The following is a 19,260-nucleotide window of genomic DNA, read 5'->3' on the forward strand; positions in this document are numbered from 1 at the left end:
TAGAAACATCTGCAAGTCCCATGATAGGAGAGATAAAGTTCAAGGCCGTTAGGTAACGAGTTTGCTCCTCTCCAAGGCTTCAACATGAAATCATTGAGCTGGAAGTATTTGCAAGGTAAGCTTTATAATCATCAAGAAGGATTATTTCTTTTGACTCGGCGAGTTTTAATGGTAATGCAAATGGCATACAGTTCCGTAATTTTTAAATATTCAAGTTTCGTGCAAAGTTATAAGAACTGCGTTTTCTTGTGTTTCAGGCCTAGGTCTTCCATGTTTTCTCGCAATTTTTTTGTTTTTAATCTGCATCAAGGTAAGTCTTAACTTATTCCAATACCGTATCGTTCTGTTTAGTTTTTTAAGCACATATTTGTCATTCTTTTTCTCGAGCATGAATTAAAAACAAAATAAATTGCGTTACACTTATTGATTATGTCTACAAAAAGCTGTCGAATTCAGAGCCAAATGTTTTACCACTTTCAGACAAAAATAAATATTTAGACAACATTACATACATGAGGAAGAGCAGAAGTTAGAATGTACGTAATTTATGAAATGTATATATATTTCCTATTGATATTACTTCATAATGACTTCTCTAGCTTACAGTCCGAAATATTTTTAGTGGCGTTTTCTTTTATTTATTTTTTTTGTGATTTTTTCTTCTTTCTTCCCTTATCCCTTTGCATCTTTCTTTCTTTTATTTTTGCAATTCTTTTCTTTTCTTTTCTTTTTTACTTTACTTTTTTCGTTCTCTTTTTATCGTACGGTTTTCTATGCAAGTTATTGTACAGAGAGTCAAAGGCATGATTTTTTATGTTAGACTACCGAAACGAGGAAGGGAGATGTACGTCAAATGAGGGAAGGAAAGAAGAGAACAGGCACCACTAAAATGGCAAGAAAATGTAAGACGTTAGACCGGGTTGAAATAACCCGTTGCAACAGGTTATTAGCGAACCAGCTACAACTTAACCGATTCAGCTTCAAGCCTTTATAACGGCTTCAGAATAAACCAGAAATACAAGTATCATACTGGGCGATGAATGCGCTGCAACGGGTTGACTAACCCGCTACAGTCGATCCCAAGCTAAACTAGTCCTAGCGAGTTCTGTAGTAACCAGTCGTAAAGGTGGTTTGAAGCTGAACTAGTCCTTGCGCCGAGGTTCGTCGGTAATGACCAGTCAGTTGTAACGGGTTAATTTCAACCCGCTCTAACAGCTTACAATTTTTGCCATTCTTAAACTCCAGAAAAGCAGATAAAAGCAGGGTAAAGAAAGCGAGTAAACGCAAGAGGAACGAAGTTAGGATAAGAAATATATAGATTGGAAAGCATAGGAAAGAAAAGCTAAGAAACAAAAAGCTAGAAAAGCGAGGAAAAGGAAAGGAAAGGAAAGGAAAGGAAAGGAAAGGAAAGGAAAGGAAAGGAAAGGAAAGGAAAGGAAAGGAAATCAAACTAAATAAAGCAGAATTTTAGATCGAATATTCAGTAAAATGACCCATAAAGGATTCCAAAATTCGAAAATTGAATAATTTTTAGCACCCGAGAATATTTTTTTCTTATTACTTTGGCCATTCAGTATTTATCTTATTTATTCTTATTTGTATATGCATGAGCATGTTTTTCTCTTTCTAATTGCTACGGATTATGCAAATATAGTTTGAAGATGCCTTTTATTTATTCTTGTTAATAATTAATTGGATAATAAACACTACATATATAGGATATTACATGGGTGCGCGGAGATACGAATTTTATCTTCGGATGTTCAATTGATATCTCACGAGTGAGCGCAGCAAACGAGCGAGATATCTAAATTGAACACGAGAAAATAAAATTCGTATCTCCAAGCGGCCATGTAATGTTCTGTTTATTATATAGATATCGATGAAACTTAAATAAAACAAAAGCTCAAAAATTCTTTATTAAAATACGTTACTATGTCAACAGCGATATCTTCACGTGTGAAAGATATGGTATTTTCCACTGGTGAAAGATATCAAGTTTTCGACACTAGAGAAAACCTAGTATTTCATCGATATCTATATAATAAATATAGTTATCATGTCATTCTTTGTCACTCTCGTTTTGCTATTTTTCGATGGACAAAAGTCACTTATACTAGAGAATTTCTGTTCCATGTTGTAGGGGATAAAACGGCCAAGTCTTGAAATTTTACTATCATACGAATCTGAACTGTATTCGATAAATTTTTTTTATACATGTTGTATAAACTAAGAATAAAGATTTCATTCAGTTTACGCAAAAATAGCAAACGAGCTAAATTTAATATCCTTTGTGACCTTTAGTGAATTGACATGATTAATGTATAATCTGCAGAAATTCTTTATTATTCCTTCCTTCCTTCCTTCCTTCCTTCCTTCCTTCCTTCCTGCCTTCCTTCCTTCCTTCCATCCTTCCATCCTTCCATCCTTCCATCCTTCCATCCTTCCATCCTTCCATCCTTCCATCCTTCCATCCTTCCATCCTTCCATCCTTCCATCCTTCCATCCTTCCATCCTTCCATCCTTCCATCCTTCCATCCTTCCATCCTTCCATCCTTCTTTCCTTCCTTCCTTCCTTCCTTCCATCCTTCCTTCCTTCCTTCCTTCCTTCCTTCCTTCCTTCTTTCCTTCCTTCCTTTTTTTCTCTTTTTTTCTTTCTTTCTTCTTTCTTTCTACCTTAAGAATATACACATCAATACACACATGATCTCTAATACTCGCTTTATACATGTTATCGAACTAGACTTGCGTGTGTCAAAATGACAATATCAGACCAACGCCAGATTCCTTTCGTCCAAGACCAGCCAGCAGCCCAGTCCACCGTCCCCCTTCAAGATCAGCTCCTGATCGGCATCCCTCATCCGATTATCCTCCAGAAATACGACCCAGTGCATCTCGGGATCCCATTGATCGGTCACGTGCTCCTCACTCAAGCGTGTTGCCTGGTCAACCGAGAACTACCACAGCTGCTGTCTGCAAAGATGGTTAGTTTGTTTGTTTATACATATCTTTATAACAGGCTGTTTGCTCGTTAATGTAATCACTAAACAATAGACCTTTCCAGAATTCGCTTTGACTAGTGACCATGAAATAAGAATTGTTCCAAGCCGAGGTTGGACTTGATAAAAATACAGTAAATTTACGGTGGCCCAGAGGATGCAATACAAGAATACAAATTCAAATACACAAATACGAATTCTAATAATATACATTTAAAAAAATCCTAAATTCTGATTGGCTGACTGACAGCAGTGCAGCTCAAATGAAACACCAGTGCAAAAATATGAAGTACCAGTGCAGATTTCAATTTTTTAGGATTCTGATTGGCTAAAAAAACAATAGAATTTGAATTAGCCAATCAGATTATAGCAGTTACCATAGCAACAGAACAGCCTTCCCTCCCAGGAAGTTCTCAGAAAATTCAAGATGGCGGATTTTCATCTTTAAAATGGATTCAAAATTGCTAAAAAAGTCAAGCTTCATCAGCTGAAAACCAGCAAAAAGGTTGAGAATGGCAAAAGGAGGACTCGCTGCTTGTTATTTGAGAATTATGTAGGAAAGAAAATATCAGTCGGGCCATTTTACAGCTGTTCAAGGTCACTTGACGCGAAAGTTGAAGCGAGAGACGTTGAAACTTGATGTTGAAACTTCAAGAGCTTTCGCCTACTTTATCCGTAAAGAGGTAAATAATACTTCTGCACAAAGAAAGCAGCTTATTCAACTTTCCTTTGAGTGTTTAGGAATTGAAAAAGAGGATATTTGATTATTTATAAGTTTTGCAGAATTTCTTCGCAATGTGCTTACTTGTTTTCTCAACATATCAAACTTTCCACATAGAAAAGTTGTCCTTCCGCTCGAGACGTTTCTTTTACCATATAAGGAATGTACTTACCATATTTGGAAATTGGAATATAATTTTCTTCACTAAATAGGCGAATTTCTGACTCAAAACTGCTCAAATTTACAGTAAATCGAGTGAAAACATCACTAACTAGACAGCCATCTTGGTTTTGGCCGAAAAAGGACTGGAAATGTGTAGGGGAGGGGAGCGTGGTTTGTCACCACAGGAAGCCCGCGAACGACAACAATTGTTTGATATGAAAATGTCCGAGATATTTGAAGTCTTGAAGATGAAAAAAAATGATTTCTAAACATGTTTTTACTTTTTAAAGATCAAAAGTAATCTTTGTTATTCATATTTCTTTCCTGTTTTGTAAATAAGATATTATTTTGTAAACCGATTTTTGACAAAAATAATCGCAAAACAAACGAGTTCTTCGCTTCGTGCATTTTTTCCAACACGTCTTTTTTTCTATCAAATTTGGTTGAATTTGTTAATGTATATTATTAAAAGGTAATAAGATGATTTCTCGTTCAATTTGGATTAATTTGCACTCGTTTGTTTTAGTTCAAAAAGCCCAAATTACGGACGTTTTGAAGAACAAACTCGTGCAAATTAATTCCAAATTGAACTCGAAACCATCTTATTACCTATACAAATAATACACGAATTCAAATACACGAATACAAATTCAAATACACGAATACAAATTCAAATACACGAATACAAATTCAAATACACGAATACAAATTCAAATACACGAATACAAATTCAAATACACGAATACAAATTCAAATACACGAATACAAATTCAAATACACGAATACAAATTCAAATACACGAATACAAATTCAAATACACGAATACAAATTCAAATACACGAATACAAATTCAAATACACGAATACAAATTCAAATACACTCGCGCTCATCGTGATGACGTCATTACAATATTTTGAAAAGCAAAATCTCATAAAAGCGTCTTTAATCTCGGTAAAAGTCGGTTACCCCCTCTTTTATTTCGTTTTTCTAAAGTACATCGTAATACCCAACTTTAGGGGAAAATTGAAAAAATTTGACGATGGTATCAAATCGAAATTACATATTTTGTGCATAAGTCGTAACATGAAGCCTCCAAGTCCAGACTAGTAGCCCAATAACCTTTTATCAAGAGAATATGAACTAAGAGAAGGAATCCACTCTTGTATTCATGCTTGTAACCATCTTAGACACCGTACCATTTGATCCTACTTTTAGAATCGCATTTGCCTTCGTTTGTTTTTCTGCGTGCGCACGCTGTTTGCTCACGTTTGGGGGGGGGGGATGACTAAAAAGCGTAGTGCGCGCGTGTATAAAATCAATGTCGAAATGAAAACGCGCTTTCGGACAGCTAAGCGAAGTCCGATTTTTTTGCTTATTTTACCTCTAGTATGATGTAGTTTTATTATGCAAAATATAAAGAAGCTCTGACGATGGGAACTTTTGCCCATGAACGTCCTTAAGTCGTGTATTTTATGTTGCAGGCTCGTGTGACGCAACAAACCAACCCAGCCCTTCTCCATCGAATACGCCAGAATCCAGTAAATGCCTAATACTTGAACCTGGTAAAGCGATGACAGAATCAATTCCCCTGCGCGCAGGCCTAGTAGCCGTAATACTCGATTCACGTTACCAAGGGGCCTGGCAGTATTCCTTTGATAATAACTACTGGAAAGTGGCCATATGTCCGCCTGGACAAGATCTTGTGCTGTCTGTGAGAAGCTTTCTAAGGTATGACATAGACGACATCAATGCATGCATGACCGCTGTTTTGAAGACCATTGACTCATTTGTACAGGGTTAGCTTCGTTTGTATAAGTCCCTATTCACAGATACTATTATAAGTCTTATTTATATGCTTGCTTGCTTGCTTGCTTGCTTGCTTGCTTGCTTGCCTGCTTGCTTGCTTGCTTGCTTGCTTGCTTGCTTGCTTGCTTGCTTGCTTGCTTGCTTGCTTGCTTGCTTGCTTGCTTGCTTGCTTGCTTGCTTGCTTGTGCTTCTTTTAATTTAAGATAAAAATCATGAAGCTCGTATACATGGTAAATAACGTTGATTTATTTTCTTGTTTATCGATTCAAAAGATTTAATCCACGTGTTGGTTTCCATGGAGCTGTGAAATTCCGTGTATCACAATTCAAAGGATCGGCCCGTCAAGGCTCGTGCGTTTCTATGACAACCAAACCAAGTGTTCAATACACTGTCGCTGTCGTAGTCCCTCCTATGGTGGTCCCGTTTAGTCTTGCAAAAGCTGAAAACAAGATAGAAATAAATGAAGATGAAATTGATAGAACAGGAAAGCAGGTGTGGAAATTGTTTTGCTTCGATGTTAAAATACTGGAATGGGAAAGAAATAGAATAGAAAACGATGAGAAGGAACGAAAAAATGACAGCAAAAAAAAAATATTCCAGCCATAATTGGCCTATGACCCAAGCCTAACAAACATACTTGGGAAGGAGATCAGAGGGGTGACCAAAGGAAGGAGTAAAAAGGGACTTTCGGGACAAAAGCTGGACAACCTCCGGTAATAATTTAAAACCGTAGGTCCCGTGTGTCTTCACTATAACCCTGTGAAGGCGGGCGTTAAAGACCCACTGAAGACGCTCTGGTGACGACCATCTTCAGTGCCAGTGCTTGTGATTACTACAGGGCCCATTTTACTGGGCCCACAGTAATTGACAAAGTTAATCAAATGTTGGGGCATTTCGTAATTCAATTAGATTTACTAGCTTAATGGACTGACATCAAAACGCTCATAGAATTTTGACGACTCACCTCTTAGCCTCGCCCACTTTCTTAGTTAATATAGGTAAAAAAAAGCAAAAACCAGAATAACAAAACAAGCAGCTCTTGGATTCTAGACTGCATACACTGGAGATAAAATAGTCGATAATTTGGACTAAGAGATCACATGAGCCAACATGAGCCACGGCTTCCCTTAACCAAAATCAATCAGAGTGGTGTAAATTTCTAATACAAATTATACGTTCAAATTACCATACTAATCCTATTATGTTAATACTTAGTTGTCAGAACTGTTTTTAGTCAAGAACAAGACCCAGTTGGTTGTCGACAAGGCGTCCTTGGATTGCATACCAGATGATATCAAGGAACGTCACTTGGCTCAGATCAAACAAGTCAACACACATGCTCGACCTGCAATTACTATTATACAAGCTCCTGACTCGAGAAAAGGTAAAGCGATTGAGTCTTGAAAAATTCTTCTACTGCACAAATTCGTGCGCGCAACAAAATCATTAAAGAAGGATTAAAAATGAAGAATTCTAAAATATTTATTTTTCGTGAAAATTCAATGACGATTGGTGCATCACAGGCGTCGGGCCTTGGATGCAGGCTTCATTTTGTGTCATGCATATTTCTGGCTGAAAAGTTACAGCGCAACGCGCAAAAGCATGAGGGCTTTTTCCTGTCAAACGAGCGTTTGCACACCTCATTTGGTAAAACCACTGAGCCAGCTTCTTATCGAAATGTGTCGGATTAGCGTACAAGATCCGTGCATAGAAGTATTCGAATGTATTAAATGTGGTTATACTTTTGCGCATTGCTTTGTAACTTATATCTATCTAATATAGAAGCCTTCCGGCATATTTTTACGACTTTTTCCATACCATGTGAGTAGTGTCCGTTAGGTCGGCCATTTTACGTATCGCCAACCTATTTACAACATTTATTTTTGGGAAGCTATTTTTATGATTTCAACACTATCAATGTTCAGTAGTGCAATGAAAGGTGTATCAGTGACTCTCAAGGGAATAAGACGTGGTCTAAAAACAAAATAAAATAATGATTTGAACTTGTACTTGTACTTGTTAAAGTATTTGATCAATTCTTATTTTTGATCATATTTGATCATATTCACATGCAAATTTGCGCCATATATAAGTATTAAAATTATTATTATTAGTATTATTATTATTAGTATACAGCTTCTCATTAATCCCATATAGGTAACTGTCCAATTATTTTCATAATCATATCCTTTTTGTAATCACTACCAAATCCTGCAATCTGATTGGTTCAAAGGAATGCGATTAATTCCCAAATCGCATCCTTAGGAGCTCTTAATCGCATCCTAAAAAAATAATTTTTTATCAATAAAATAAAGCAAAATAAAACAAAAAAATCAAGGAAAAAAGTTTATATATGTTTTTTTTTTTTTTTGTTGTTGTTTTTTTGTTCGCATTTAGTTCTTCTACAACATTAAATTGTTTATTCTGCACTCTTTATTGTGTCTTTTTCTTGTGTATAATTACAAAAAGGATATGATTAAGTGGTAATTGAACTTCGTGTCGTGCAATTTTGGTCTGAAATCAAACTTTGGGAAACAAACAGTTGTTTTTTTTATTCAAACGTGGGACGTTTGTCATGATGTACTTTGTCAGTGTGAGTGAATAGAATCGGCGAACATGCCTCAAATTAAAACTTCAAGAAAGAAGCGAGCAAGACTTTTGAGTTTAGATAAAGAACCATACTTCGGGAGTAAATCGGAAAGCAGCCAAGCGAGATGAGACCGTGCATGGTGCGAAAGAATTTGGTGTTATGATCATTAGCAAACAATAGAATTCCCAGAGCATCAAATCGTTGGGAAACGATCAATGTTTTCTGTATTTCTCGTTCGCTTTAGATCGCTTTAAATGAATTCAATAGTCTTGCAATTTTGTGTAATATTAGTTTAAGTTCAAATTTGTATCCTGACATAATTTTGAGAGAAATGATCAGCGAATTTTAGAATAATGGAAGATCTAGTAAGATTGACTAGAAAACTGCAATGAAAAGTGCGCATCAAATGTTTACCCCGTCTTCTGCACTATACGTTTTCACAAAATCGCATAAGTCGATTACCTTCAAAATGTTCCTTTTAAAACTAGATACAGAGTAAAACTAAATGAGCAATAACTTTTGTGAATATATAGCTCTGAAATATTAATTTCGGCCGTATGAAATCCATTGTTTAGTTTTGAAGTAGATTATGCACTATATTTAAATAATCTCAAATATCTCATAATTAGCTAGATAGATTTTTTCGAAAATCCCCACCAATGGAGGCATCTAGTATATAATTATGTGGTACGAAGCATTTTAGTGTTGAACGCTCTGCAAGGCTAAAATTATTTTCTAAACGAAATCAAATATTTCATCATAATCACGTGTTATGACGTCCGATCTCATAAAAAACTGCATCAAACATTAATTCAATCTTTATGTGACTTATGTGCAAAAAAGATTTGCAATAGGTTAAAAGACGTTTATGCACTAGCGTTCCAAAAGTGGAAGGTAGCGGTCAAGCGTGAGGGGGTCGAGCCACCTTAATTGGACATGGAGTCCTATTACAAATACTTATTGTTATTATTACTATTATTATTATTATTTAGGAAGTCTAGAATACAGATTCAACAGATCTGATCCATGGAAGCTCATTCTCATGACCCAGACTTCAAGTGGCATCCATTCCTTCCCCTTGCCCTTGGTTGCTTTCGTACGATTGTCACCGGCACCAAATGCCAATGGTAAAACCTCGGTCAAAGTAGTGGCGTCAGCTGTGATGCCACGTGCTGAACTAAAAGGCTTCAATGACCTTAAACCATGCGTTCGAGATTTCTTAAATGAGGTATTTGTTTATAACTTATCGACTGACTTATGCCAAATATTGAACGTTATCGAATCGAATTACATTGAAAACTATATTGAAATAATAATTAAAAGATATTCTCTCTACTGAGAAAAACAGAAATCCCCCGTTTGGTTTCTAAAAAAAATTGCAGTTTTAAGTTTTATGCACAAACTAAGAGAAAATGTTTCCTAACATGTCAATACTAACAAAAAATTCCTATATTAAAATCCAACATTTTAACCTTGAATTTAGATGGATAAGATGGACTGTGTATACAGTGGATTATTCGATATCATTTTCTCTCACAAACTGAGAGAAAATGTTTCCTAACATGTCAATGCTAACAAAAAATCCCTATTAATCCAACATTTTAACCTTGAATTTAGATGGATAAGATGAACTATGTATACAGTGGATTATTCGATATCATTTTCTCTCACAAACTGAGAGAAAATGTTTCCTAACATGTCAATGCTAACAAAAAATCCCTATTAATCCAACATTTTTATCTTTAATTTAGATGGATAAGATGGACTGTGTATACAGTGGATTATTCGATATCATTTTCTCTCACAAACTGAGAGAAAATGTTTCCTAACATGTCAATGCTAACAAAAAATCCCTATTAATCCAACATTTTTATCTTTAATTTAGATGGATAAGATGAACTATGTATACAGTGGATTGCTCGATGTAATTTACAAAGCGTTTGAAATAACCAAAGAAAAGGAGGCAGTCACGATAGATGGATTGCTTTCCACTCTACAGCAACTAAGACGAACCGTCGATAGGCAATTTTTGATACATGTTACAAGAGCACAAGACATTTTAGAAAAAGTCAAAAGTATATGCGTTGGCAAAATGAAGAAAAAAACCTTTTTTAAATGGTATGATAAAACCATTGCTCCATATGTGAAAAAGGTAAGAGCGTATAGCTAAATCCTTGGAAGAAAAGAAAGCGTTTAAAAATCACACGCCTCCGGTTTGTGATTCGTAAACTTTTCTCGTGTTACTCCCAACATCCTGCGTTCTCTATTTCACCGGTAGAGTCCCATAACTTAGCTATTTGCTCAATTATAACATAACCAAGATGTAACGCACGCTTTGATTGGTAAATAATCCCATTTCAAGTTCGCCTTTGCCCAGTCTTATTCTTTTCCTCTATTAAGGTCCATTGTATAGTAAGGAATGTACGTACTACGGAACAATGCGAGTTGATTAAAATGCCACGGGTTTTGGTTGAATAGCTGAATATTATAACACACAGACAAGACTAAGGCTGAGCAAAGAGAACTCGAAACTGGAGTATTAGTGTGCAAGCGTTCATTCAAAACTCGATGTAACAGTTTTTCGAAATTTTCTAGATTAGCCGAGATTATTTCATGGTTTTACTATGTTATAAAAGTATTGGCCATCGATTAGTGTGCTTCCATCGAGTTACGGGGGTGTTCTGTGTTTTGAAATATATATCGAGTGAATATTTAATGATGAATGATAAATGTGGTCGGATGACGATAGTGGTGATTGTGGTGGTAATAATGATGATGATGATGATCTGGATAATGGTGATGATGGTGATGATGATGATGATGATGATGTGGACGATGCGGATGATGATGATCGATGATCATGATGTGGATGATGTGGATGATAATGATGGTGATGATGATGATGATGATGTGGATGATGATGATGATGATGATGATGATGATGATGATGTGGATGATGATGATGTGGATGAAGATGTGGACGATGTGGATGATGATGATGATGTGGATGATGTGGATGATCAAGATGATAATAATAATCTTATTTTTTAATGTATTTTCTCAGACACCCTGTGAAATGATTCATGGCTCTAAAATATGTTTGTACTCCAAGCAAGAAATTAAACTACTAATACACATATTGCCCGTGGACGACCAGCCAATCATAGAACAGTCTCGCGTCTTCTTTCCACCCATTCCAAACCGCCTCGATGCCACGTACGAAGCTGGGGTTCCAGTGTTCATGTTAATGAAAGTTGATCAAAATGTTGTTCGGAAACTCATTTTTGGAAAGAAAAGTGATAACCTACGACAAATCATGGCGAACGGTAGGAGAGACATTTTTGTTCAGTTGTTAATCCGGCATTTTGTAAACGTGAAGTGCACGACATTTTATGAGTTCAGTAAACCTGATGCATTGTGGTCTAGCTTTAAAAACAACTTCAAATAAGACATGATGTAGATGAGACGTTTGTACCGAAGCTTGACCACAATGCACAATGTTCCAAATCTCAGAAAAGTTCTATAGCAAAGACGGCCGGTGTGCCGCGCTATTAATGCACCATGCCTCTTAGCACGATGGTGCAGTGTAGATTGATCGTGGACAGACTGCCACAGTCTCAGAAAGCAAATTAATCAGTAGTTATCGCCCATTGGCTTGTCGTGTCGGGGCCGTCAATCAAAAGCACTAACTCAAGCGCCGTTGGCTATTTGATAGGATAAAGCCCATTATAGGCACAATAATATGCTTAAACAATAACTGCGAAAGAGTACTAGTCGCTGTGGTTTTCACATTAGTGGAAAACAAAAGATACTGACTTACAGCACGCACATTGGTACGACAATGTCGTAGAGTGGTTATGTTATTGGTGGGAAACAAACAACACTGTCTTACAACATGTATATGGCACGAGATGCCGTGGAGCGGTTATTTTATGAATAGGAAACGTACATTACTGACACAAAGCATGTGCATGGTATGATATGGCGTAGAGCGGTCATTGCATGAATGGGAAACTCATCAGATTACTGGCCTACAGCATGTACATGTCGTGGTGCGACATGCCGTAACATTAAAATACATAATGGAATCCAATTGTCTTCTAGTAATATTCATCCAATCATAAAGCGTTGTTACAGCTCAGTAAGATAAGGTGCGGTTAAATAGGCTAAGAATCTGCTGCATCGTTTTCCACTCATATTTTTAAAAAGTTTTATTTATTTCTTCTCTTGCAAGGCTTAAATCCAGATGCACTCATTGACGACTTACCAGAATTCGAGCAAAGAATGGCAAATTACCATAAAAGAAAATGCGCTAAAGACGACGATGGCGACGAGCTAGGAATGGCTATTCTAAGCTCTTCACCGAGCATTCGTAATGAAACCCTTGGAAGATGGCTCTTTAAGAAACAAGGGGCCTCTTCTTGGGAACCCATGAAGAAGGCGTTTCGGGACTTGAGACAGGACAAAAAATCGTGTAAGCCATTGGCGTTAATCAAACCTGGAGATCGCTTGAAATTCGAACCAAGGAACAGATCCCTGCTTTGGAACAACGCAGACGCTCAAGAATTCACACGGCTGGATTTTCACGCGTGGGAAGGCAAGGATAACAGAACCTCAGGAGTACACTGCGTGGAGTTTAATACTTCAAGCGCGCGTTTTTCTAACAACACAAGCTCGATGATTGCAACCCGTCTTGGATGCAACGACATGCCGGGGTCCAAGACCACAACAGATTTGTGTGGTGTTTGTAATGGGATCAATAAATGCGTAGACTGTGATGGAGCGCCAAATTCTGGTGCCAAGATAGGTCAGTATTGCTTTAGAAAAACCAACCATAGGTGTGCTGTTAATATCAATCGACATCATTAGTGTAACAAAGCTTCATTTCCCCGTGGACGCCCCATTATGCCTTGCAATTCCAGATGCACACCGTATCCTCGAAGTAGTCCATTAAAACTATTTACTTTATATTTCATATTTTGTTTAGAGTGCGGCATTTGTTATGGTGGCAAAACCGGAGTCAGTAAACCAAAGCGCGACTGTGCAAATACATGTAACACTTCATTTGTGGACGAATGTGGTAAATGCCAAAGCTGGCGCAAACTGAAAAAGAATTTCAAAGATTGTGCTGGGACGTGCATGGGAGCTCGTGATTATGGAGCCAGGTAATGTAGAGAAAATTTTATTTTGAAATTAATCAGCGTGCTTTTCAAAAGACCATTTTTCGAGTGCCAAATTACCGCTGTGTTCCTTGATTTCAGACTCATTTACTCAGGGTTAGCCTCGTATCAGTGTCTAAATATTCACAAATACCAATGAAACAGTAATGATGAAAAGGTAAATTATACACCGTGAAAAGATGAAAAAACTTACTGACGTTTCGGACGCTAGTCCTTCGTCGGACTCCGACGAAGGACTAGCGTCCGAAACGTCAGTAAGTTTTTTCGTCTTTTCACGGTGTATAATTTACCTTTTCATCATTACTGTTTCATTAGAAACACCGACGCAGCTCACACTAGTTTTTAGCTAGTTATATCTTTTTACAAATACCAATGGAAAGGTAAAATATGCACAACTTCAACAAGACAAACACTTTGAAATTCCACAGACCTCCACTGGAACACATGAATATTCTGCACAAAATCGAGGCTAACCCTGAGCAACAGAGAACTCGAATCTGAAGTAATGGTTTAAGTATGGACGATTGCTAGAAAAGAGAGAAACGACTTGAAAACACTATCGCTTAACGGCTTTCTCAAACTGCTTGGTGATGTCTGTTATAATAATATCGATAGAGTATAAAATATGCTTTTAAATGTTAAAAACAAATCGTCAAATCTAATTACTTAACTAGTTCAAATGGCAACTTCTTCGACTCTTTTCAATGACTATGCATTTTGCTCAAGCAGGGGCGTAGCATCCTTTACGCATTACGCACGTGCGTAGTTGAGAATTTCATAAACGTTCTAAATTTACTCTTTCTGTAATAAATAAAGTGCATTGGATATCTTTAAAATGGCCCATTGGGTTTAATTTGCTTCGACGAGACAAAAAAACAAACAATATTATTAATACGGTTCTCAATTGAGTGAGAAACGAAAACGTTTTGAGACTTATGTTTTGTCGTGAAAACTACAATGTCGTTAGGAGCAACCTAAATGTTTCTTTTTGGCTTGTATACCTTGTTCATTAATTCCAAGCGTGCCCGAACGGTTGTCTCTGATTGGTTGAGCGGAAATTTCTTTTAATTTGGCTCGTGCTAACTGTATGTCATTTTATCAAATACATAGTACAAAGAAATTGAAAAAGAAATTAGTGTGGAAATATCTTAGGAGCTTGCTGACCTGTCAAGTGCGTACTTGCCAAAATGCCCTCGCTAAGCCCCTGGCTCAAGATATAAGCCGTGTGGAAACGATACCCATCGAGCGGTAGATATAACACAGTTACACACTTATTGTTCCAGCAAGCCTATGTTTTTATTATTTGCTATGAGCCCAGCGCTATCTTCGTGATTTCTTTCTGGATGCCTGAAAGCGTTGTCTATGCCTCTTTTAGATTAGCAATAAAGTTGAACCTTAATTTAAGTTACCAAACATTGTTTTAGAAATAACAAGTGCAAAGTTTGTGTGGGCGGAAAAACTGGCAAGCCCGTAAACGCAGGAATGGATGCCTGTGGTGAATGTGATGGTGATAACTCCACGTGTACAGACTGTAATGGGATTGTGAAAGGCCCAAACAGGTAAGTTATACAATAACGATAAATGACTTCTTTTTTTAAACTGCGAATTAACTGTGGATCCACAGATGGGGAGGGGGTTAACCTATATAGTGGCAAGGAAGAGATGATCACAACAAACAAACTCAACTCATATATGCGGTTCAGTCGAGAATCGACCCCGCGTCCATCTCGTACCCAGAGCCTGCGTTTCTTGTGGCCTGCGGCGATGAACGAGGGCTCTGGCATAATCCATATTTTGGCGCATGCGCAATTTTCGGAAATTTAGATACAACCGATCAAAATAATTAAAGCCAAAATTAAATCAAAATCAAAGTCAAAATCATAGTAACAATTGAAGATCGGGGAAAAAAAGTATTTTTAATTTTTGGCAAGTCTTTGAACGCGTGCGCTGTTATACCGGAAGTCCAAGAAATCCTGGTCTCAAAATGGATTATGCCAGAGCCCTCGTTTTTCGCCGCCGGCCAGAAGAAATGCTCTGGGTACGAGATTGAACCCGCGTTAACAAGCTTGAACTACGTATGTCACCCATAGCTTTGACCCCTCAACTATTTTTACTTTTGTTTCATGTGATTGATCATGGTTGTCAAATTTTAGGAGAGACGGTTGCAATAACTGTCTTGACCCTAAATCTTCTGACTTTAACAAGTGCAAGCAGATCACGGGCGCAAGTTCAGTGACGTTTCCAGCCTCGGGACCATCTTACGTCACTGTAAAGGCTACAGGAATAAAGACAGCCAAGAATGCCAGCTGTGTGCTACAGAAGGGTGCAGAGAGGTAAGTCTGGAGGAGGAGTGCGTAAATAAAAATAGCATGGGTGCTTGAATTAATATTAGGATTAATATGATTAATTTATTAATAAATCACATCTTTAATAATTAATAATAATTTTATGATTATTAATTATAATGATTAATATTAATAGTTTTATAATAACTGACTAATTGTTTGACTGATTGATTGATTGATTGATTGATTGATTGATTGATTTTATTCTTTTTTTATTATATAGAATTGCCTTGCAGAAAACTACAGTTGGCATGGCCACAAAAACTGGTGTTTCATCTTTTTCTCTCCAATTCAAAGCCGTCCCTCCTGGTTCATACTCACTCAAGTGTAAATTCGATTCGTCTTCCACTGAATTGGAGTTTACCAAACAAAAGTAAGAGGAGTAACGTTAAAAATTTTGATAATATAGTGAAGCAACCAACAAAGTCCAAGGCACCATCCGCAGTACTGACTGATTGAATTAGAATCAGAATTAATTTATAAATTCATAACTAAACTCATCTAAAACAATAATCACAATTGATAAATAATAATAATAATAATAACAAAAATGAAAATAACAATATGATAATAATGATATATTAATAGCTAAAGAACTTATCGTCATTAAAATATATTAAAAAGTCTTCAGTTTTAATGGATGAACTTCACTCAACATATACTGGATTTCTCGTCCAATGAAAAGATTTTTTAACTAATACCCTTTTTTTCTATATCATCCTAAACAGGCTGCTTTTCTTTGATGATAAAACTATAGTTGTTAGCAGTGCCATACCTAGCTTTGCCCTAAGGAACGAGGCAACGAATGTAACCATCCTTGGCTCTGGATTTACAAACAGGACAACTGCCAAATGTGTCCTTGAAACCAAGAAATCCCAACGTTCCCTGCTCCTTCCAATAAAAGCAAGCTTCATAAGCAGTTCAAGGGTGATGTGCCACATTCCAGCAAGATTGGAGACGGGCGAATTCCAACTTGGCGTAGCCTTCTCAGGCACCCTTGTTGGAATGACCTCCTTTGCCATAAAATCCATTGCACCTCGTACGGTAAAATGTCAGCTGTCCAAAAACCTAAGAGACCTAACAATTAAGTTGGATCAACCTGCGGCGCTTGCAACTCGATCAACGAAATGCCAAGATCTATTCTCACTTTCCAGCGCAAAAATGGTAGGAAAAAGAGCTAGATGCCAATTTAAAAATAAGCTTCTTCAAGTGAATCTTCCAACTGATGCTCCTTTTATCGAATCTGGTAAAATGTTGACCCTGGTGTATCGCAAGATCAAGAACGCTGTTGGCAAACTGACGCATTACAAAGATGGCATTACTGAAATGAACGTTAGTTGCAGTAGACCCTCCAAACCCAAACCGGTCACTGTCGAAATACGAGGCGCTAAATCTGCAGGTATTTAAACTTTTGCTCGTCAATGGATACGGAATGTACTTAATATATCTATCTACCTCCCCCCGTAAACCCCGCCCCTCCCCCCTCCCTTCCCCCCCCCCCCCCCCCCCCCTTGCTCTGTAATTGCTGTACGTTCCGGTGTTCCAGTTTCCAAGCGTGATGAAATCGTGGAAATTAAAAAGTAAATTAAAAGGAAAAGATTTTCTAGATACGGAATATACGGAACCTAATAGCATCGTAGAGAGACGGGAATTGTAGCGTTATGCTCAATAATGCGCAGCTTTCTCCCGTGTGATTGTCTAGAATAAATAGTCTTTTAATAATAATAATAATATAAGTTCTTGTATAGTGCGTCCTAAACTCGAGGCGCTTTACAATAAACTAATTTATGTATATGATATAAATACTTATTTTTATATAAGAAATATAAAAATGATGTAAGAATTTAAGATATATCAACAGTATAAAATTAATATAGAATTAAATGTCAACAGTGTGTATTTGCAAAAAGATATGTTTTAAAAGATTTTTTAAAGTTTCTAAAGATTCAGATTTTTTCACCTCTTCTGGTAAAGAGTTCAATAATTTTGGGGCAGCAACGGAGAAAGCAGAGTCACCACAGTAAGAAGTGTTCGTAGCAGGAACGATTAACAAATTATGACGTGAAGATCTGAGGGCACGTCGCGGTTGTCTCTGCTTCAAGGGCTTCTTTCCAAATTCCCTTTCCTTTTAGCTCCTCTTAATATGGCGATATCTTAAATTTTATTTAGAGTCCGCTCTAGTACGATGAATTTAAATTGTCATACCGAAAATAATGCATAACAAAAACGAATTATGTTCGAATTAATTCTTTCCAACAGGACCTTGTCAAAAATTCAGGATTGAAGCTAAGGCAACTGGCTCTGGTAAGCTAAAATACTCCTGGGCAGCGTACTTCTCTAATAAAACCGCAGCGATTTCTGCCAATCACCAAGCAGACATGAGAAAACTGAAGGAATTCCTGTCTAAGATGAAAAAAGCTTCCTTAGTAATTCACAAGCAGCTTGTTTTGCCGAACGTTAACTACGAATTAGAGGTAATCGTGACAGACACCTCTAAGCAGCAAGGAAAGGCTGTGGTTTCTCTAACTAGAGATGACAGCAAGGCTCCTCGCATCTTTATTGCTGGAAATAAGATTAGAAAGGTGTCTGCGAACATTCCATTGAGGTTCAAAGGTGAGTAATGGACTAGTGTGGACTGCTTAAGTGTATTTTCCTTACAAATATCCATCTAACTTTACTAAGGTTTCTGGAACCTGAAATCCCTCGCTGGCCGAAAAAAGAACACTCGAAGGCAAATTTTCACGGGTGTCTCCGTTCTCTGATATAAACAGGGCAGCGAGTCATAAAATTACGATATAGATGATATACCTGTAAATTGCCACGAAGAAACGTTAACTTGCTGAACTGCTTCGATTTATCTTTCTTTACAGCAATTATTGCTGGTTCTTCCCAGTGCCATCGGGTATCAGCACGTGACAAAGCGGTTCTGTACACGTGGAGCTGTAGTTCAAGCAGTGTGGAAATAGAGAAATTCGATTTGCAAAGTTTGTTCATCAGAAGAAATCAATTGCGTCCTGGAAAGGTATGTTGCAAAGCACGACAAAAAATACACCTTGATTATTAAAGCGCCACCCATGTCATTAATGATAGAACAAAAGGTTTTTGCATGCGGAGAAAAGAGTTTTTTTCTATGATTTTTTGGCTTTCTTCACCGCTATAGCTCTGTAGATGTCACAACTTTGCCACCAGGTGACAACGAAAAACAGTTCTTGTCTTGCTTTGCGTGATGAAATACTTAAGAAAACGTTTAACCCCCTACAATATGTTTTTTACCATTCCGTAGCAATATGTGTTTGAGATTATGGCATGCCTGGCCAACGACCAGAGTCAGTGTTCAAGGGCATCAGTGACTGTTGTTACAGAAAGCAGGCCATTGGAATGCAAAATAAAAGGTAACCAATACAAACAAATGAGAAACATTTTAAAGACATATGAAAGCCGTGTTGAATAAAAATGC

General features: G+C 37.2%; 1 protein-coding gene across 2 annotated transcripts in view; it reads left to right on the forward strand.

Annotated features, from left to right (window-relative positions):
• The first annotated feature begins 38 nt into the window (after positions 1–38).
• The window catches only part of LOC116301867 (uncharacterized), a 35,478-nt gene continuing 16,256 nt past the window's right edge, over positions 39–19,260 (forward strand). Inside the window, exons 1-18 of one of the 2 annotated variants that reach the window (XM_089033988.1) lie at positions 39–115; positions 258–310; positions 2,744–2,984; positions 5,364–5,610; positions 5,961–6,180; positions 6,904–7,072; positions 9,271–9,506; positions 10,164–10,430; positions 11,343–11,604; positions 12,513–13,085; positions 13,266–13,443; positions 14,883–15,017; positions 15,612–15,791; positions 16,027–16,176; positions 16,532–17,202; positions 18,063–18,416; positions 18,674–18,825; positions 19,087–19,195. In XM_089033988.1, coding sequence (XP_088890114.1) covers positions 85–115; positions 258–310; positions 2,744–2,984; positions 5,364–5,610; positions 5,961–6,180; positions 6,904–7,072; positions 9,271–9,506; positions 10,164–10,430; positions 11,343–11,604; positions 12,513–13,085; positions 13,266–13,443; positions 14,883–15,017; positions 15,612–15,791; positions 16,027–16,176; positions 16,532–17,202; positions 18,063–18,416; positions 18,674–18,825; positions 19,087–19,195 — 4,228 coding nt within the window. In that variant the 5' untranslated portion in view covers positions 39–84. Of the gene's footprint in view, positions 116–257; positions 311–2,743; positions 2,985–3,476; positions 3,683–5,363; positions 5,611–5,960; positions 6,181–6,903; positions 7,073–9,270; positions 9,507–10,163; positions 10,431–11,342; positions 11,605–12,512; positions 13,086–13,265; positions 13,444–14,882; positions 15,018–15,611; positions 15,792–16,026; positions 16,177–16,531; positions 17,203–18,062; positions 18,417–18,673; positions 18,826–19,086; positions 19,196–19,260 lie in introns of those variants that run through there. The other variant, XM_089033989.1, reaches the window with a different exon arrangement.

This window comes from Actinia tenebrosa, unplaced genomic scaffold (genome assembly GCF_029948245.1).
Source record: "Actinia tenebrosa isolate PJP-AT-01 unplaced genomic scaffold, QUT_ActTen_1.0 PGA_scaffold2__45_contigs__length_23673736, whole genome shotgun sequence".
Classification (NCBI taxonomy): domain Eukaryota; kingdom Metazoa; phylum Cnidaria; class Anthozoa; order Actiniaria; family Actiniidae; genus Actinia; species Actinia tenebrosa.